The 17,608-nt window shown below is 40.8% G+C and overlaps 1 protein-coding gene across 4 annotated transcripts in view; it reads left to right on the forward strand.

Moving 5' to 3' along the window:
• Nucleotides 1-16,987, forward strand: part of MCM9 (minichromosome maintenance 9 homologous recombination repair factor) — a 52,220-nt gene extending 35,233 nt beyond the window's left edge. For 2 of the 4 annotated variants that reach the window (XM_075414153.1, XM_075414154.1), the window contains exons 9-13: nt 1,431-1,633; nt 2,617-2,820; nt 4,304-4,386; nt 12,453-12,598; nt 14,770-16,987. In XM_075414153.1, coding sequence (XP_075270268.1) covers nt 1,431-1,633; nt 2,617-2,820; nt 4,304-4,386; nt 12,453-12,598; nt 14,770-16,330 — 2,197 coding nt within the window. In that variant the 3' untranslated portion in view covers nt 16,331-16,987. Of the gene's footprint in view, nt 1-1,430; nt 1,634-2,616; nt 2,821-4,303; nt 4,387-10,375; nt 10,480-12,452; nt 12,599-14,769 lie in introns of all 4 variants that reach the window. The other 2 variants (XR_012763184.1, XR_012763185.1) reach the window with 2 other exon arrangements.
• The last annotated feature ends 621 nt before the right edge of the window (nt 16,988-17,608 follow it).

Raw genomic sequence — 17,608 nt, forward strand, 5'->3', positions numbered from 1 at the left:
CAAAAGAAGACCAAGAGATTTCCAGGCTGCTGAATTTTGTATGTTGGGCATGGCATAAAGATAAACTCCTGCTTACTTTCAGTTCCTCTCTTTCTTTTTCAAAGTAGTGTGTGTTCAAACCTGCTATTCTCCCCCCACCACTTTGATCTTTGAGGTCATATCTCATTCTGTCAGTCATACACAGCTCTTCTCCAGGCCCATATCATTTCCTGGCTGGTATTGTTGAAATCTCTACTGCTTAAAAGACATCACCACGTTGCTCCTTGTCGCTTTCAACTCAGCTCTTGCTCCAGTCACATCATCTCAGCTTCTCTAACCGATCATGTCCTTTCTTTGTTCTGAGCATCTCCACTGAAGCTCTCTTTAGCCTCTTTGCTAGACAGTGGACAAGTAATGTCGCTTTCACCTGGGAGATGACTAGCCTTTGCCAGCCATGCGGCTAGGCGCAGATATTTGGAATCAACATGATCCTATCTACTTAGTAAGACAGTGACATATTTTAGCTGGGTTCTTTGTTGCAGTTGGCTGGGTTTTGTAGACCCCAAAACACAGTTTGCTAACTTGCACGTATAGCCTTCGTTGCTCACTTTTAAGGACTTCATAGAATGAGGATTTTTTGAGTAGTAGCTTGGCACAGATAGGTTAAGCACTTTCTTAATTTAAGGTCTTATTTTGGTGCATGGGAGATAAGTTTTTTTTCGCGTTGGGTATAAGCTAATAGAAGATCTGTCGTCCTTCCTGTCAGTTGCAGAACTTTGGACGTGAGGCTGCAGTTACTCAGGAGCTGACTAGAAATAGCTCAGTGACAAACCAGTGCTAGAATACTTCTGCTGCTGCCTTAACCGAAAGAATTACATTTGGACTACTAGAATAAAAATAATCTCTCCCCACATCTAAAAACACATGTGCCAGGATAGCATGGTTAAGAGAGGAAAATGGCTATTTCGCTGGAGAAACAGTTGAAATGGCTGCCATCATTGTTTGGTTGGGTTCATATTCGTAACATGTACAATTATATTACATTTTATTTTGCTTTCTTAAAATGTGAATTAAACTAAAATGTTACTTTCCATTATAAAAAATTGTTCCTATACTGTATGAATCAGCAAAGTAATATTTATTTCTGATAAGTTACAATAGTTTTCACCATTCAGGACCGAGGTGTATATAGAGATTACTCATGGCAATACTGCTTGGTTACTTTTGGTATCCTGATCACTGTCTTTCTGTCTAGTTGCTATACCCTGACTGAGAAATGCTGTATATGTAATATATATTAATACAATAATTGTATATATTGTTAGCTCTTGCAGTCTTTCAAGTTAAGATGTGCTCTTTATAACATAAAAACGTGACAATTTTTAACACTTTGGAATCATTTTCCCTACCCAATTGAATTCAACCATAATGTTTACCATACTTTTCTCTAGTTTGGTGTGCAAGCTTAATACAAGGACAACTATCCTGGCAGCAACAAACCCAAAAGGCCATTATGACCCTAATGAGTCTGTCTCTGTCAACATAGCTCTTGGCAGTCCCCTGTTGAGCAGATTTGACCTGGTCTTAGTATTGTTAGATACAAAGAATGAGGAGTGGGACCGCATCATTTCATCCTTCATCTTGCAGAATAAAGGTACGAGTAGTCTTTTTAAATTAGAAGGTGGTGTTTTGATTTGGTTTGGTTTTTAATTTCCCCACCTTTCAGTTTCGTTTGTTATTCTTGAGTCTTTCATATTAATCAGAGTTTACATTTTTGCTATGGTGGTTTCCTGCGGAATGGTTGTTTTTCAAGTATGAATAAGATAGCGATCACTAATTAATTAACAGGGGTGAGCTGAGAACACTGTACTTTTACTCTATGATCATTTAGAAGAGATGTCAGCCCAGGCTGCTCAGTAAGTGGATAGTTTCCATCTTGCGCCTTTACGTTGCTTGATACGCAGATCCTGTGCACAATGCAATTGTACATGCTGTTAGTGGGAAACTCAATTCAGACAGAACAAATCTGAGCTGCATGTGCTGCAGGGCTCAGAGAATGAACAGTAGTGTTCACTACATGGAGGTCTGTGCTCTGGAATTAGGGAAGGCAGTGTGATTTGATTTTAACCAGCCCCTTTTCCATCCACTTCAGGAACATGGCTTTGATCCCCATTATGGGAGAAGCGGTTAGAGGAAACTTCTTCAGCTAGCTTCCTTCCCTTCTCAAAATGTTTCCCTGCAAAAAATGTTCAGAATATGGCAGGTGGCTCTTGGCTCCCACAAAGCAGGTGAAGCAGCCAGAGGAGGTACATACATTCATGTAGCATTTTACATTTTAAGGAATACTAGAGCACGTAGTACTGACTGTACCATCTGGTGGGCAGTGAGTCTGACAGCAGTTCTGTTGAAGTTACTGGAGACTTTACAGTGGTTTTTGATAGGGGAGGGATTGGATGGTGTGTAAGATTCCACACTGGAATTGGACCAAGTCCTTGAGGACTAGTGAGCAGATAACCCAGTATGCCCCAAAATACGCTAATGTGACCTTTATAGTCATCTGCCTATTTAACAGGAATTCTTAGGAAAAAGCTTGATGTCTGTTGTTACAGAATTACTGACTAGGCAGTTGTTACGCAGGTTGCCCAAGCAAATCAGAGAAGCTCTGGAGCATGGAAAAGATGAAAACCTACTTCTGCCTTATAAAAAGTATACAGCCAAAATTGTCTGATGAGAGCAACCTGATCCTTGTACGCTACTATCAAATGCAGCGTCAGAGTGACTGCAGAAATGCTGCCCGAACAACCATTCGCTTGCTAGAGAGTTTGATACGCCTTGCAGAAGGTAGGGCCATGGCAATTTTATTTTTAGGCTAACAATTAACCTTTATGAAATGAATAGATCAGGAGCATAATTATAACTGGTAAGCAGAGTGGTAGATTTTCCATAGAGATAGGGATAGGTGATTCTTGTACTATTTCATCTTTCTAGTCTAAAGAGAGTTGGGGTTGGAGATTTTGAATGTGGGAAAGGGTGTTACATTTAGACTATTAAAATCAGTTTTAATTTTGCCCTTCTTACACCTGTAATAAAAACTAAAAACCACTGGAAGAAATCACATTTGAGAGAAAAATCTCAGAAGTTGTGTGTCTTAATGAAAAGCAATCTCAGGATTTACTTTACTTCCTTTGAGTCCTTGAGTCCTGCGTTGCCACCTTACTTAGCATGAGGAAAGGTGTCAAGTATTTGCTTCTATCCTAAAATTAATAGAACATAAAAAATAACACATTTTTGTTTCTTTAAGTATCAATAATCAAGTCTGTGTTTTGCAGTAGGATGTCAACATTTCCAACTCTTGGGTTCAGATGATATTTCATTTATAAGATCAACAACAAAGGAAGCAGTAGGTCTCTTTTTTAACGTGATTTTGTTTTATAAAATGGCATATCAGATATTTTCAGGATGAATTTAAAAGAGTGTACTTTATTTTTGTGTAACAGTCATAAATGGTCTTTATGCTTTTATATGCCAGTCAGCAATGTAGTGCTTCCTGCATCAGGTGTTTACATTTTGTTCTCCATTTTGGGGGAAAAATTATTTAGGTGAAAGACATTCCTAACTTTTAGGGATTCCCATGTTATTTTCACATTCAGTGTTTGTTCCATTCTTAAACGTTCACATGACTGGGGCTTTTAGTAACATTTTGTTCTTTCAAAGTATTACATAGATGATATTAATTAACCTGCCTTTCTCTTGCTGAATAAGAACTGTGTGTGTTTCCACAGCCAGTTAGGAGGAGAGCTTCATGTGGTAAATTATTTGCATTACATTCATTTTGTTGTGCTGACTTAAAAAAGGGAAGGAAGAAAAAATGAAGCTGTTGTAGAAAAAAGCATTTTAAATAATACTAAGTTTGTGAGACAGACTAGTTAGAGGAAATCAAATCTTTTCTGACCTGTGATGAAAGTTAGAATAATTTTTTTACTTTATGGTGATGACACATACCTATATAGATAGGGGTGTTTCATGTCACACTCTTTGTTGTGATATCCAGCATTTTAAATTTTTTAACTCTAGCATTTTAAGCATCTTTATTCGAACTGTAACTGTAATGTGGAAGCCACATTACATTCTTTGCTAGTGAAACTAAGCCTTCCAACTCCTGTTGAAATTGACACTAAAATCAAAAGAATTATATTCATGTTTAAGTTAGGCCCATACACGAGTGCTTGAAGAAATTTGAAGAAATGTCCTGTCCCTTCTAGTATAAAAAATTGCTTTTTGACTTTGGTAACGCTTGCTTTCAATGCTCATTTATTTTTGGTAGCTCATGCCCGGTTGATGTTTAGGGATATTGTGACGTTGGAAGATGCTGTAACTGTGGTATCGGTGATGGAATCTTCTATGCAGGTAAGGTTTCTTGCAGCATTGCCGTTGCTGCAATACCGCAGTTAAGGGATTCTGTTTATCTTGTAGATATATGCCAGCTCCTTTCATCTCTTAGGAGAGGGTTTCATGGGCTCATAGAAAGTAGGTCATCAGAGACCTTGACAAGTAATTTTTAGTCCATCTTGATTACTAAAATCCTTAAATGGAGATTATACTGACAAATCTGGATTGGTGATAAAGGCCTGGTAGCTTTTTTTATATACTTTGCAGTCTAAGTGAAGTTCTGGTATACTGCTGTCTTTTGGTAATCTACATTTTAAAGACCTTTTGAGCCAGAAATTGTGTGTATATCGCTGTGTTTAATATCCTCTGATTTTTCTTCCATGGTGTTATCTTGTCACTGATTAACTAGGTGTGAAAGAACCAAATAATTTTTTTGGAACAAATTTTGAACTGTTGCCAAGACCTACACTTTTTTTGTTGTTAGATCATTTTAAAATACGTTGTTGGTGATACTAAAACTCAAAACTTTTAGAAGACTGATTTTATTCTGAGAAACCTTCAAAGTCCAAGACTTTGGCTGCACTGAAAATTGTGCATTCCGATTACCACATGGATTTGAGTAATGTTTCTATGTAAAAAGGCATTGGAAAAATGTGGAAGGCTGAGTTTTAGTTTGCTGTAACATTATTGGGATGTTGAATGTAAAGCAAAAGCAACACATTTAGAATTAATGAAAGGAATGTGAATCTGATAGAGGCTTTTTTGAACAGAAGTGTGGAAATTAATATGGACGCTATTACTTCAGATAGAATATTTTTAAGGGAAATAAATATTCATGCTTTAGATTAGGAAAAAAATTACTGTAAGCAGATTATCCAAAGTTTTATGCATGCACATCTGAAATATTTGGTTTTGACTCTGTTGGATGGTGTGCTCCACTGCACAGATGACTGGTCTGATCCAAAATGGCATTTCCTATGTTTCTGTATAGGTTGATATGAATATATATTCAAGTTAAAACAATTTTATATAGCACCCATTAGCTGAATGGACCTTAAAGACCTTTGCAGGAGTAGATATGCTCCTTTATTGGAGATAAAGCTCTTCAGGATAGATGCTCAAAGTCACATATAGCAGGTAGGCACTTGTGATCTCCCTTGTTCTTTCAATGAGGGTTGAGAGACTAATTGCAGTTTGTGCCACGGATAATCTACTGCACAGTGTTGCAAATGGAATTTGTCTCAAAAATACTACAGGGGCTGACCTTATTAAGTAGCAAAAAATTATTTTGCTGTCTGCTGCAATTCATCTTGCGCTGTTTTGAAAAGTTCATCTTTTCAATGACAGCATTGCATTGAAGTTAAAATAAGAATCTGTACTAATATATCCAGCTGAAACAGCAGAAGATATCACATAAGTGTTTATTAACTGTAATTAAACCTCCACTTAACTAAATGGGAATTTGATGGGACACTGTTTTCAAAGCAATATTATTTTGGATATAAGAAATCTGAAATACTCAGGGTTTTTTTTGTAACAGATCAAAAAGTGGAATGTATATATATAATAATAATGAATGTATACTGTCATCTCGGTACCTCATCATCAGCATGAATAAATGTAAAACAATTGTTTTAACTGTGGGTCAGATTTTCATATTTATACAGCCATGCCCTCAAGGACGGCAGTTTGCATAACAAGCATTTACCTATTTAGAGTCAGTGAGAAATTTGCCTGAATTATGACGGCAGAAGACTACCTGGACGTAGTTGGTATGCTCATCATATTTGCTTCACTTTTCATTTCTAATGAGCAAGTAGGCAAATGTATTCATTTTTGCTAGGAATCTGCAAATTTGAGACCTGCTATTTAAGGCCAAATTTTACTTTCCTCCTGAAAAGCATAAAGGAATCACTTCCTTCTTTTTGAATGAAGTTATTTATTTATTTTATTAAAAAAAGAAACAGAAGTAACATGCAAAAGTTGGTTTTCAGAAATTGATTCATTCTCTAGAAAAAAAAATCACTTTATGTATAAGTACATCCTGTGTTTCCTGCCTAATTGTCAGTGTGTAGAATGATATTGTAAATGGGGAAATATCAGTGTCATTCTTGAAGGACTGGCTGCCAGCCACCTTTCAGCTCAGCAAACTGTGTCTTCAGCACTGTCTTTGCAACTTCTACAAAAAGTCTTATCCTAGCCAGTATAAAATCAAAGTTCACAGTTCTCAGATCGGTATTTAGACACTTCAAACAGAGCTAGCCTGGGAGGAATACAGAAACATTGTCCAAGCAGCCAGGGAGCAGTTTAGGAAAGCTAAAGCCACGTCAGAATTAAATCTGTCCAGGGACATCAGGGGTAACAAGGACAGACTCTATAGGTATGTCAGTGATAAAAGGAAGACTAGGGAAAATGCAGGCCCTCTCTGGAAGGACACAGGAGACCTGGTTACCGGCAATATGGAGAAGGCTGAGGTACTGAATGACTTTTTTGCCTCAGTCTTCACCTGCAAGTGCTCCAGCCACACCGCCCAAGTCACAGAAGGCAAAGGCAGGGTCTGGGAGAATGAAGAACCACCCACTGTAGGAGAAGATCAGATTTGAGACTGCCTAAGGAACCTGAAGGTGTACAAGTCCATGGGGCCTGGTGACATGCATCCGCGGGTCCTGAGGGAACTGGCGGATGAAGTTGCTAAGCCACTGTCCATCATTTTTGAGAAGTTGTAGCAGTCTGGTGAAGTTCCCAATGACTGGAAAAGGGGAAACATAATCCCCATTTTTAAAAAGGGCAAAAAGGAAGGCCCGGGGAACTACAGGCCAGTCAGCATCACCTCTGTGCCTGACAAGATCATGGAGCAGAACCTTCTGGAAACTACGCTAAGGCACATGGAAAATCAGGAGGTGACTGGTGACAGCCACTATGGCTTCACTAAGGGCAAATCATGCCTGACAAATTTGGTGGTCTATGATGTGGTTACAGTGTTGGTGGATAAGGGAAGAGCAAATGATGTCATCTGCCTGGACTTGTGCAAAGCCTTTGACACCATCCCACATGACATCCTTGGATTTAAATTGGGGAGACATGGATTTGATGGACAGACCACTTGATGGATAAGGAACTGGCTGGATGGTCACACTCAAAAGACTTGCGGTCAACGGCTCAATGTCCAGGTGGAGAGCAGTGACGAGTGGCGTTCCTCAGGGGTCAGTCCTGGGACTGGTCCTGTTCACATCTTTGTCAGCAACATGGACAGTGGGACTGAGTGTACCCTCAGCAAGTTTGCTGACAACGCCAAGCTGAGTGGTGCGGTTGACATGCTGGAGAGAAGGGATGCCATGCACAGGGACCTTAACAGGCATGAGGTGTGGGCCTGTGCGAACCTCATGAAGTTCAACAAGGCCAAGTATGGAGGTCCTGCACATGGGTCAAGGCAATCCCAGGCACAAATACAGGCTGGGCAGAGAATGAATTGAGAGCAGCTCTGAGGAGAAGAGCTTGGGAGTGCTGGTTCATGAGAAGCTCCACGTGACCCGTCAGTGGGCGCTCGCAGCCCAGAAGGCCAACCGTGTCCTGGGCTGCATCACAAGCAGCACGGCCAGCAGGTCGAGGGAGGGGGTTCTGCCCCTCTGCTCTGCTCTGGTGAGACCCCAGCTGAAGTCCTATGTCCAGCTCTGGGGCCCTCAGCACAGGAAAGACATGGACCTGTTGGAGCGTGTCCAGAGGAGGGCCACAAAAATGGTCAGAGGGCTGGAACACCTCTCCTACCAGGAAAGTTGGGGCTGTTCAGCTTGCAGAAGAGAAGGCTCCACAGAGACCTTATTGCAGCCTTTCTGTACCTGAAAGCGGCCTACGAGAAAGCTGGAGAGGGACTTCTTACAAGGGCTTGTAGTGATAGGAAAAAGGAGTAATGGCTTTAAACTGAAAGAGGGTAAATTTAAATTAGATATAAGAAAGGAGTTCTTCACTCTGAGGGTGGTGAGGCACTGGAACAGGTTGCCCAGAGAAGCTGTGGCTGCCCCCTCCCTGGAAGTGTTCAAGGCCAGGTTGGATGGGGCTTTGAGCAACCTGGTCTAGTGGAAGGTATCCCTGCCCATGGCAGTGGGGTTGGAACTAGGTGATCTTTAAGGTCCTTTCCAACCCAAACCATTCTATGATTCTTGCTTGTGAGCCTTCTTGGGAAGGAAGGCTATCACATTTTCATCACCAACCTAGTTCTTTTGGTTTTTTGTTTGTGTCATCCTCTAATTCACCCTTATTTTTATCTTTCCTGCTTTGTGAGTATATTCTAATCCCGCCTGGCTTGATCTTTTAGTTGCCTCATTTTGTCTTTGTTAACATTGTCTCCTTCCTTCTCTTGGTCATTGTTCTGGTTTGGCCTGGATAAATGCCAGGTGCCCACCAAAACCGGTCTATCACTCCCCCTCCTCAGCTGGACAGGGGAGAGGAAACATGATAAAAGGCTTGAGGGTCGAGATAAGGACAGGGAGAGATCACTCACCAATTACTGTGACAGACAAAACAGACTGAACTTGGGGAGAAAAGGGAGTTCAATTTGTCAATAATCAAATCCGAGTAGGATAGTGAGAAATAAATCCAGATCTTAAAACACCTTCCTAATTTATGCTTATAAATATCTCAAGGGTGGGTGTCAGGAGGATGAGGCCAGACTCTTTTCAGTGGTGCCCAGCGACAGGACAAGGGGCAACGGGCACAAACCGAAGCAGAGAAAGTTCCGTCTGATCATAAGGAAGAACTTCTTCCCTCTGAGGGTGACAGAGCACTGAAACAGGCTGCCCAGGGAGGTTGTGGAGTCTCCTTCTCTGGAGATATTCAAGACCCGCCTGGACAAGGTCCTGTGCAGCCTGCTGTAGGTGACCCTGCTTCGGCAGGGGGGTTGGACTAGATGACCCACAGAGGTCCCTTCCAACCCCTACCATTCTGAGATTCTGTGATTCCCCCCACCTCTTCCTTCTTCCCGGGCTCAGCTTCACTCCCATTTCTCTCCTTTCCACCCCGAGCAGCGCAGGGGGATGGGGAATGGGGATTACAGTCAGTTCATCACACGTTGTCTCTGCCACTCTTGGTCCCTCAGGGGGAGGATCCTCACACTCTTCCCCTGCTCCAGGGTGAAGGTTCCTCTCACAGGAGACAGTTCTCCACAAACTTCTCCCAGCGTGAGTCCTTCCCACAGGCTACAGCTCTTCACGAACTGCCCCAGCGTGGATGCCTTCCCACGGGGTGCAGTTCTTCAGGAACAGGCTGCTCCAGCGTGGGTCCCCCATGGGGTCACAAGCCCTGCCAGCAAACCTGCTCCGGCGTGGGCTCCTCTCTCCACTGGTCCGCAGGTCCTGGCAGGAGCCTGCTCCAGCGCAGGCTCCCCATGGGGTCACAGCTTCCTTCAGGCATCCACCTGCTCCGGTGTGGGGTCCCTTTCATGGGCTACAGGTGGATATGTGCTCCACTGTGGACCTCCATGGACTGTAGGGGAACAACCTGCCTCACCATGGTCTTCATCACAAGTTGCAAGGGAAGGCTCTCTGCTCTGACATTTCGGGCACCTCCTCCCCTCTCCTTCTTCACTGACCTTGGTGTCTGCAGAGTTGTTTTTTTCATATCGTCTCACTCCTGTCTCTAACTGCCATCTCACCCAGAGTTTTTTTTTCTTCCCCTGCTTAAATATGTTGTCACAGAGGCGCTACCACTGTCACTGATTGGCTTGGCCTTGGCCAGCAGTGGGTCTGTCTTAGAGCTGGCTGGCACTGGCTTCGTCAGACATGGGGGAAGCTTCTCGCAGCTTCTCACAGAAGCCACCCCTATAAAGCCCCCCAACTACCAAAACCTTGTCAGGCAAACCTATAACAATCATGTTTTAATCCTTAATTCCCTTTCCAATCTTTCTCCTTCTACTCCATTTTCACATTTTGTCTTCCCATCCTTAGGCATTTTTACACCCTTCCTTTCTGCTAACTTTCCCTGTAATACTTTATTTTTTCTCTCTCTGTTCTAGATCCTCTGCCCTCAGTTCCACAGTGTGTGCGTTTGTCATATGGCTGCCTTCCGCTCCTCAAAATGATATCTCGGAGTCTCAGAGGGGCAAATACCTCAAGAGATGTAAGCCCCAGAACAGGCATGAAGCTTCACAGATAGTTATCTTAAATTCGGTCCCATCCCACTTAAAATTTCAGGCAAATACACACACACACACACGAGAACTTTTAAAAGAAGCTCATTGTGATGGTCAAGGAAAGCACTGAAAAGTCAGTGAAAGCAAGACATAATTGTACCCCTTGGGCATGTAGCCCAAGAAAAGTAATCATATATTCCTTTTTTTTTTTTGCATTGGATCCTTAGGCCACAGGTTGACAATACTCAAGCCAGAAGCAACTATCCTTTATCAGTGTTTTGCTCAATGGTTTGTTTATTACCTGCTGTTCTAAAGGTAGAATTCTCAATTTCTTCATGTGTTTTTCTGTGGAATTCTTTTCCAGTGTATTTGAGCACTTCAGAAATACCAGTTCATTTATTTTCACGCAGTCCTTGTGAAGTGATGGGTTGGTGCTACTCCTGTTCTGTGATCTGGAGCTGCATTATGTATGATCCAGAAGAAATTGTCCACTGGAGCATACCCCATGAGAGATGGTTAGGGCCCCAGTTTCAGAGTAGCAGCACTGTGAGTGTTGGAGTACATTTCCCGTTGACTGCAGCTTCCTTCTGTGCACACACCACATCAGGATCCCAGTTACAAATTTATTGCCTTTCAAAACCTTTGCTTAATTGGCTCATTCTGAATCACAAGAACTGGAAATTTGCATCAGAGAGAGAATCTAGTTCTCCTTGGCTGCCTTTAACTGTCCTAACCTGCAGACTGGACTTTCCTGTCTACAGTCACTGCCTCATTAACTATGAACCTTCCAGTCCTTGAAACGAGTATGGCAGAGAGGTTCTCCAACAACGTCTTCCATGGCTACAGACTAATGCTGCTATGTGGAACAGGGCTATCACGTTCTTGAAGTCATATGCAAAAAAAAAATCCAAGTGATGACTTCAGTGGGATGCGTTCATGGTTGCATGGACAGCCTTAGTTTTATCACTGTGTACTTTTAGAGGGCTTTGATTAGCCACCAGAATGAAGTGTTTTTCAGTTTGGTTTTTTTTTTTATTTTAGTATAAGATTTTAAAATTTCAAATGGAAGAATGAGATACTGCCACAAATGAAAATGTGTGGTCCATGTGATGCCATATGTAGCGATTTCTGGTTCTAGAGACACTATTGACTTTTGCTATTGCTCTCATGGCACTTGATATGCATTTTGTTCATTGGTTGCACTGAGCTTTATAGATAGACAGTAGTGGTAAATGCTTGCTCATCTGTGGCAAAATAGAGGGTTTGTGGTGTGTTTGTTTTTTTCCAAAGAGCAATTAACTACAGAGCTATTCTAGATTATTTGTTGTGGAACAAATCACTTTGTGCAGATGCTCTGTTCCAAATAAAAACTACTTCATTTCTCACAAGGCACAGCAAAATTGTCCCAGATTAAAATCACTTCCTCCCTGGAATTATTCCTGAATAGTTACTCTTAAGGAGCTATTCAGAAATATTTTTACTGGTCAATTTACCCTGTATTGACAAGCCTTACTACCCAGGTCTTTCCATTTAAATAATTAGGCAAAGCTAATGAAAACTTTTAGCAATCAGAACTTCTTTGGTTATAAAAATTGCTCACATGGGCAGAATTTTTACAAGGTATTTGGAAAACTTCTTTAATCCTAATGTCCATTTTTAGTCATGATGTTCTTAAGCCTTAGGTGGACCTTCCATTTTTTGTATAAATAAAAATAAACTGGTACAAGTAAACTGCAGGCTTGATCATATAATTGCTTTATGTGCATGAGCAACTTTACCTGTGTGAGCAGACCTAATAGGATTGTTTGTGCGAATATTGTTACTCAGTAAATGTTTGCTACCTTAAGCTTTAAAATATCTAAGGGAAAATTTGGAATAAAATGGTCTCTGCTGTTTAAATTTGGTGCTGGATAATAAAGATAGCTTCCTATTTTTTTTGTTTATCTCTTTGGTGACATAGGGGGGTGCACTTCTTGGAGGCATCAATGCCTTACACACCTCATTTCCAGAAAATCCCATGGCGCAGTACCGAACACAGTGTGAACTGATATTGGGGCGACTGGAGCTGCAAGATCTTCTACACAAAGAGCTACAAAGACTTGACAGGTTATAATATGCAGAGTAACAAAACAAGTCAATGGCAAAAAAGAATTTTTGACAATAGTATCTGGAGAGGGTCTAAAAATAGAATCTGACATTGGGAAGGGACTTGTTCTTTAGAGGGCGTGGATAAGCAGGAAGATTGTTTTAAAGTAGCACTCTGAGATCATTACAAGGTCATTTCTCCCTCTGGGTTATGGAATTTACAAAGAATTTAAGATTAGTTCCCAACTCATATCTCAATTCTGTGCTCTGATAAGTTTCAGCGGAGCTTCTTAGGGTCAAAATGCCAGATTTTGTAGCTGAACAAATAATTTTATATAACCTTTGTTACTTGCTTGGTAAAATACAGCAGATCTGCTAATATTTTTTAAGCCTTCTTTTGTGTTGGCGTTGTCAGGTTCCTTCCCTTCCTTTTAATGGAAAATATAAGCCTGAATCAAAGTTCTGCCCTTTTGGGTGATTTTTCTTTTTTATGTGCTGGAATTTTCACTGTCTGTTCTCTAGTTTTCAGCTCACTGCAACAATCTTTGGAAAGTCTGTTTGCTGTTAATGTGCTGAGGCTGAGAGAAAAACACTAGGATTGGAAGGAAATAAAATACAAAAAAATAACATTTGTTTCCTGAAACGAGATTAGGCTCCAAAGAAACTCGTACTTTCTTATTGTTAAAGGAAGATAAAAGATTAATGTTAGCGAAGCTAATGGAATAAGAACAGCTGGGAAAATACAGTTTTTCCTTTATATATTTTTCAGACTTATTTCGTAACTCATAGCTAGGACATCTTAAATAACCACAGAGGCAGTAAGAGCAGATGAAAGTGGGATATCTCCAACAGACAGACTTTTAAAAGTTAGTTTAAAACAGAGGTGTTCATAAGGGATAATAGAAATGTAGGATGGGATGGGAGATCAAATACAGGATCAGGTCTGTGTTTGACCTTCCTGGCAGGGGCTTGTGTTACCCGCTCTGAAGGACTTCTAATGAAGTGAATTTTCCATTGCCATTGGGTAGTCTGTTCATTGTTGCTCCATCCTAATGCTCATAAAGATTTTCTCAGTATATCACTGAAGCCCCTATGCTGAAAATTAAGCTGATTTCTTCTTCCCCCTCTTAAGCAGCTTAGAGAATACTAAATGAATGTCCTCTTTAAAATGACCTATTCTGTGTTAGCAGGCTTGTCCCATGCGTTCCCCCTGAACTATATTTCAATAAAACAAGCATGTATCTTTCAGCCCTTCTTGATTAGTCAGATAATTTCTGCTACTTTCTGTCAAAAATTTTAAGAACAAGCATACTAGTGAATAATTACAATAATTATTCTAAAAGGTACATGTCAATATAGTGTTTTCTCTCTCATACAGCAGAGGAACTGTTCATGACACATAGAAATCATTTCACCTATGCTAATGCAGTCACTTTGGGGATAGAATGTGGCTGCTCTTCACTCATGGTTAGAATCACTATTTAGCAAAAAGTAGAATTCTGTCTCCCTTGGAAATGATATGTTTAGGTACTATAGACAGAGTAGCAGCTATACTGAGGTTGGAGGGAACCCTCATTCTAGCACCTCTGTTGTTTTGGAGGGCCTGAGAATATTAACAGCCACAGACAGTGATAATTAAGTTTTGTAGGTGATCTGAGATGCTTTCACTCGATGATGTGGAGTTTTTGACATGTTGAGTCCATAATGATGGTAAGAGAAAACCAACAACAACCACTGTTCCAAGTAATACCTAGATTTTCCATTCTGATATCTCGTTTGAGGCTTTGCCTTGCTCAGGGTAAAATCTAATGAGTTTCCTGTTCTAGAAGATACACTTACAGAATATGTAATCCCCAAGGGACTCTAGCAATGGCTGTAAGTAGTGCAAAGCTGTTTGTTTCGGTTTTTGTTTGGTTTGTTTTCCCCAGGAAATGAAGTTGAGGTGGTTGCTTTCTCTGTCCACCTGCCTGTCTTCTAGTGGGGACACTAAATTCTGCCACTTACTGTAGAAGGCGCTGAAAGATCAGACTAACACCAGCTTCAGAACTATAAGTGAAACTTAATAATGCACTTTCGTGACCTACATTATTTGTAGCTTTTCACATTCATACATATTAGGCATCATTAATGCAATAAAGAAAGAAAAAAATGAAAAATAAATTACTATTACTTAATTTTTTTTCATTCCATAGATTACAGAAGGAGAATTCATGCCAGCCGCAGCCTGAAGAGACAATTTTCAGTACTACAAGATGCTTGGACAAGGATACATTTGGGCAGTCAAAGCAAATGTCTCAGTCAGAACCTTCAGATCAACAAGAGACTAACTTCTGGCCACAGCCTTCTTTGCCCGAAGGCAACTGTGAAGGGGATACACATCTAGAACCCTTATGCAATCTGGCACACAGTAATAACAAAACGACAAACCACTTGATTAAACATAGTAAGAGAGGTGATGATGGCAGCCTGGCTTGGTTTGATAGCCTGGAAGAGAGCAACAGTGATGCTGTAGAAGCTTTTCAGAAAAAATCTCCGGTGCCCAAGATATCTCCAGAAAACTTGGCTTCAAAAACCCTGTCTAAAACATCCTGTTCTGAAGAAAAAAATTCTTCAATACCAAGGAAAGGAAATGGGATGAGGGAGTCACTAGCGACTGTGAATCTGCATGCTCCTTTGGAACAGGGCAAAGTTTCCAAGATAAGCAGGAAAAGGACTGAAGAACACAACTGTTTTTCTTCAGAAGCAAATACTCAAGACCCAGCATCACCAAGTGCTAGTGTGCAGGATTCAGTTGTTACACAGCGCGTTTCTAAAAGCTGGCAGAAACTGCACACAGAGAAATCACGTGGATTCTTTACAAGTACACAGGACCCCAAGGCAAAGGCCCTTCCTTCAGCATTACCTGTGTCTGGCCCAGCAGATCTTTCAAGTGATGCAGATTCTGTGCTAGGGGAGGAAGAGAACAGCATATCTGTACCAGCAAAAACTGCAACAATTTCCATGAGAAAAAGAAGTAAAAGTCAAGTAGTGAAGGAAACAGAGGTAGTAAGTTCCCATGAGCCACAAATCCTTGACAGTGAAAGTCCTCCAGCAGCTAAACTAGCTAAATTTTCTTTCAGACTAAGGACAAAACTTGATCATTCTTCAGAGGTGAAAAATGAAGAATTTTCTCTTTTTCAGAGTGAAACTATTTTTAAGCCTGGAGAGCAGCTCCAGGGAAAGCAGCTGCCAGAAGAATGCTGCCCACCTGAGACATCCAAGATGACGTTGACTCGCTTGGGAAAAAATAGTTTGGAAAAACGATCAATTGATAATAAAGGGAGAGAAGAGCAACAGAGTCAGGTCTTAGGGAAAGAGATCAGAGGAAGTGCAACAATACACTCTGATGTCAGTTTTGATGCCATGTCATCTCCACCCATTGAGAAGAAAATGGAGGGAGAGAAGAAGCTTGGTGGCCCAAGCACAGGGAAGGTGCGCTCCAGCACATTAGCCAAACTGTCGACATTCTCCTTTGCATCACGTCATGAGTCAAAATTGGAAACCTCACCTACCATTGAGATTGACACTAACAAACATAGCCCACTGCTGAAGGTTCACGTGAGCAATCCTAGCAGAAGGAAGAGTTTTGCATTGGGAAATGCTAGTAAAGCCAGTGTGGTCACACAGAGACCTCTCTTCTCGATAGCAGAGCTAGATGATGCTACATTAGATTTTGACTGGGATGAAGAGGTTAGGAAAAATCCAAGCACATAACATGTATATCCTCTAAATTACTTAGCGTACAGTTCGTCTTAATCTCCATCCTTCTACCAATTGTATCTGTAGTTCATGAAGCATTTAAAAATAATCACCCTGGAGCTCTGTTGATACCAATGAACATGTTTTCTTTAAGGGCCGTATACTTTACATCGGCTAAGGACTGCATATGCTGCAGGCCTGATGTGGCTTTTAGTTTTCTAAACTCTTCCCAAGACTACTTATATCTGTTGACTGTTTTGGTTGACCTGATGTAACCTGAAGACTTGTATGGTTATGTTCATATATCCAGAGTATATTGAATCTTGAAGAAGAGCAGGCTTAGTTGTCTGTTGTCCCTTATTTCATGTAATGGTTAGAACTATATGTGATTCAGATTGCCCTTCCAAATAACTATGCCACTTTAGAAAAATAATGATGCTAAAGCTATGTCATTGTATTTTGTTCATCTATATATGCTGTTTGTCTCAGCGTAGTTAGCAATATTGTGATTTATCATCATGCTGTGGTAAGTATTTCTGTATTATCAGTATCATGACAATTTTGCTGCATCTCTGGTTGCTGTGCTCCTTGTCACACTGCTGATGTTGAAGACATGGATCAAGATCTTTTTGTTTCTGTTTTTTTTTTCTTAATTTCAATTTTAAATACACTGGTTCAGGTATCTGTGTCTGTATTCTGGGTCATTTTATCAAAACCCACCTCTGTAATAAACATACAGTTCTTCACTGTGGAGAGAACAATTTCAGGTGATTGAACGGGAGTCCTCGGTTACCAGGGTAACTTTAATGCAGGCATTAGGCCCTGGCACTTAAGCTACACTTCAAACCTAGCAGTGTGGTGACGAACTACCCTAGTGTGGCTTGGTTCTGACTTGACTATTTTAAAAGTGGTTAGAGTTTTACTGCATCTGATACGCAGTTCATCTTGTGTAGCATGCTGCATCCTATGTCATTAATTTGTCTAATGGGAAATTAATCTACTAATGCATTACATGTTTACAGAGAAAGGTAAGCCTTAAATTTCCTTCAGTGACTTGCCTGGTATGTTTCTTCTGTATTTGAATTCTCCACAGAATATTCTTGTTATTACCTGCAAGGTAAACAGAGAATGGAGTGGTTGCTTACAGCACAGTAAATCCTTTGGGAGGCTTGCTAGTGCAAAGGAGATCTGATTCTCTCTTGATTTGCTTAAATTTAGAAGCAGCTCCCTTGAAACCAGGTGAGTCACAATATTGTAAAATTTCAGAGAATGAGGGAGTGTGAGGCCCAAGTA

Source organism: Opisthocomus hoazin, chromosome 2 (assembly GCF_030867145.1).
Source record: "Opisthocomus hoazin isolate bOpiHoa1 chromosome 2, bOpiHoa1.hap1, whole genome shotgun sequence".
In the NCBI taxonomy this organism is placed as follows: domain Eukaryota; kingdom Metazoa; phylum Chordata; class Aves; order Opisthocomiformes; family Opisthocomidae; genus Opisthocomus; species Opisthocomus hoazin.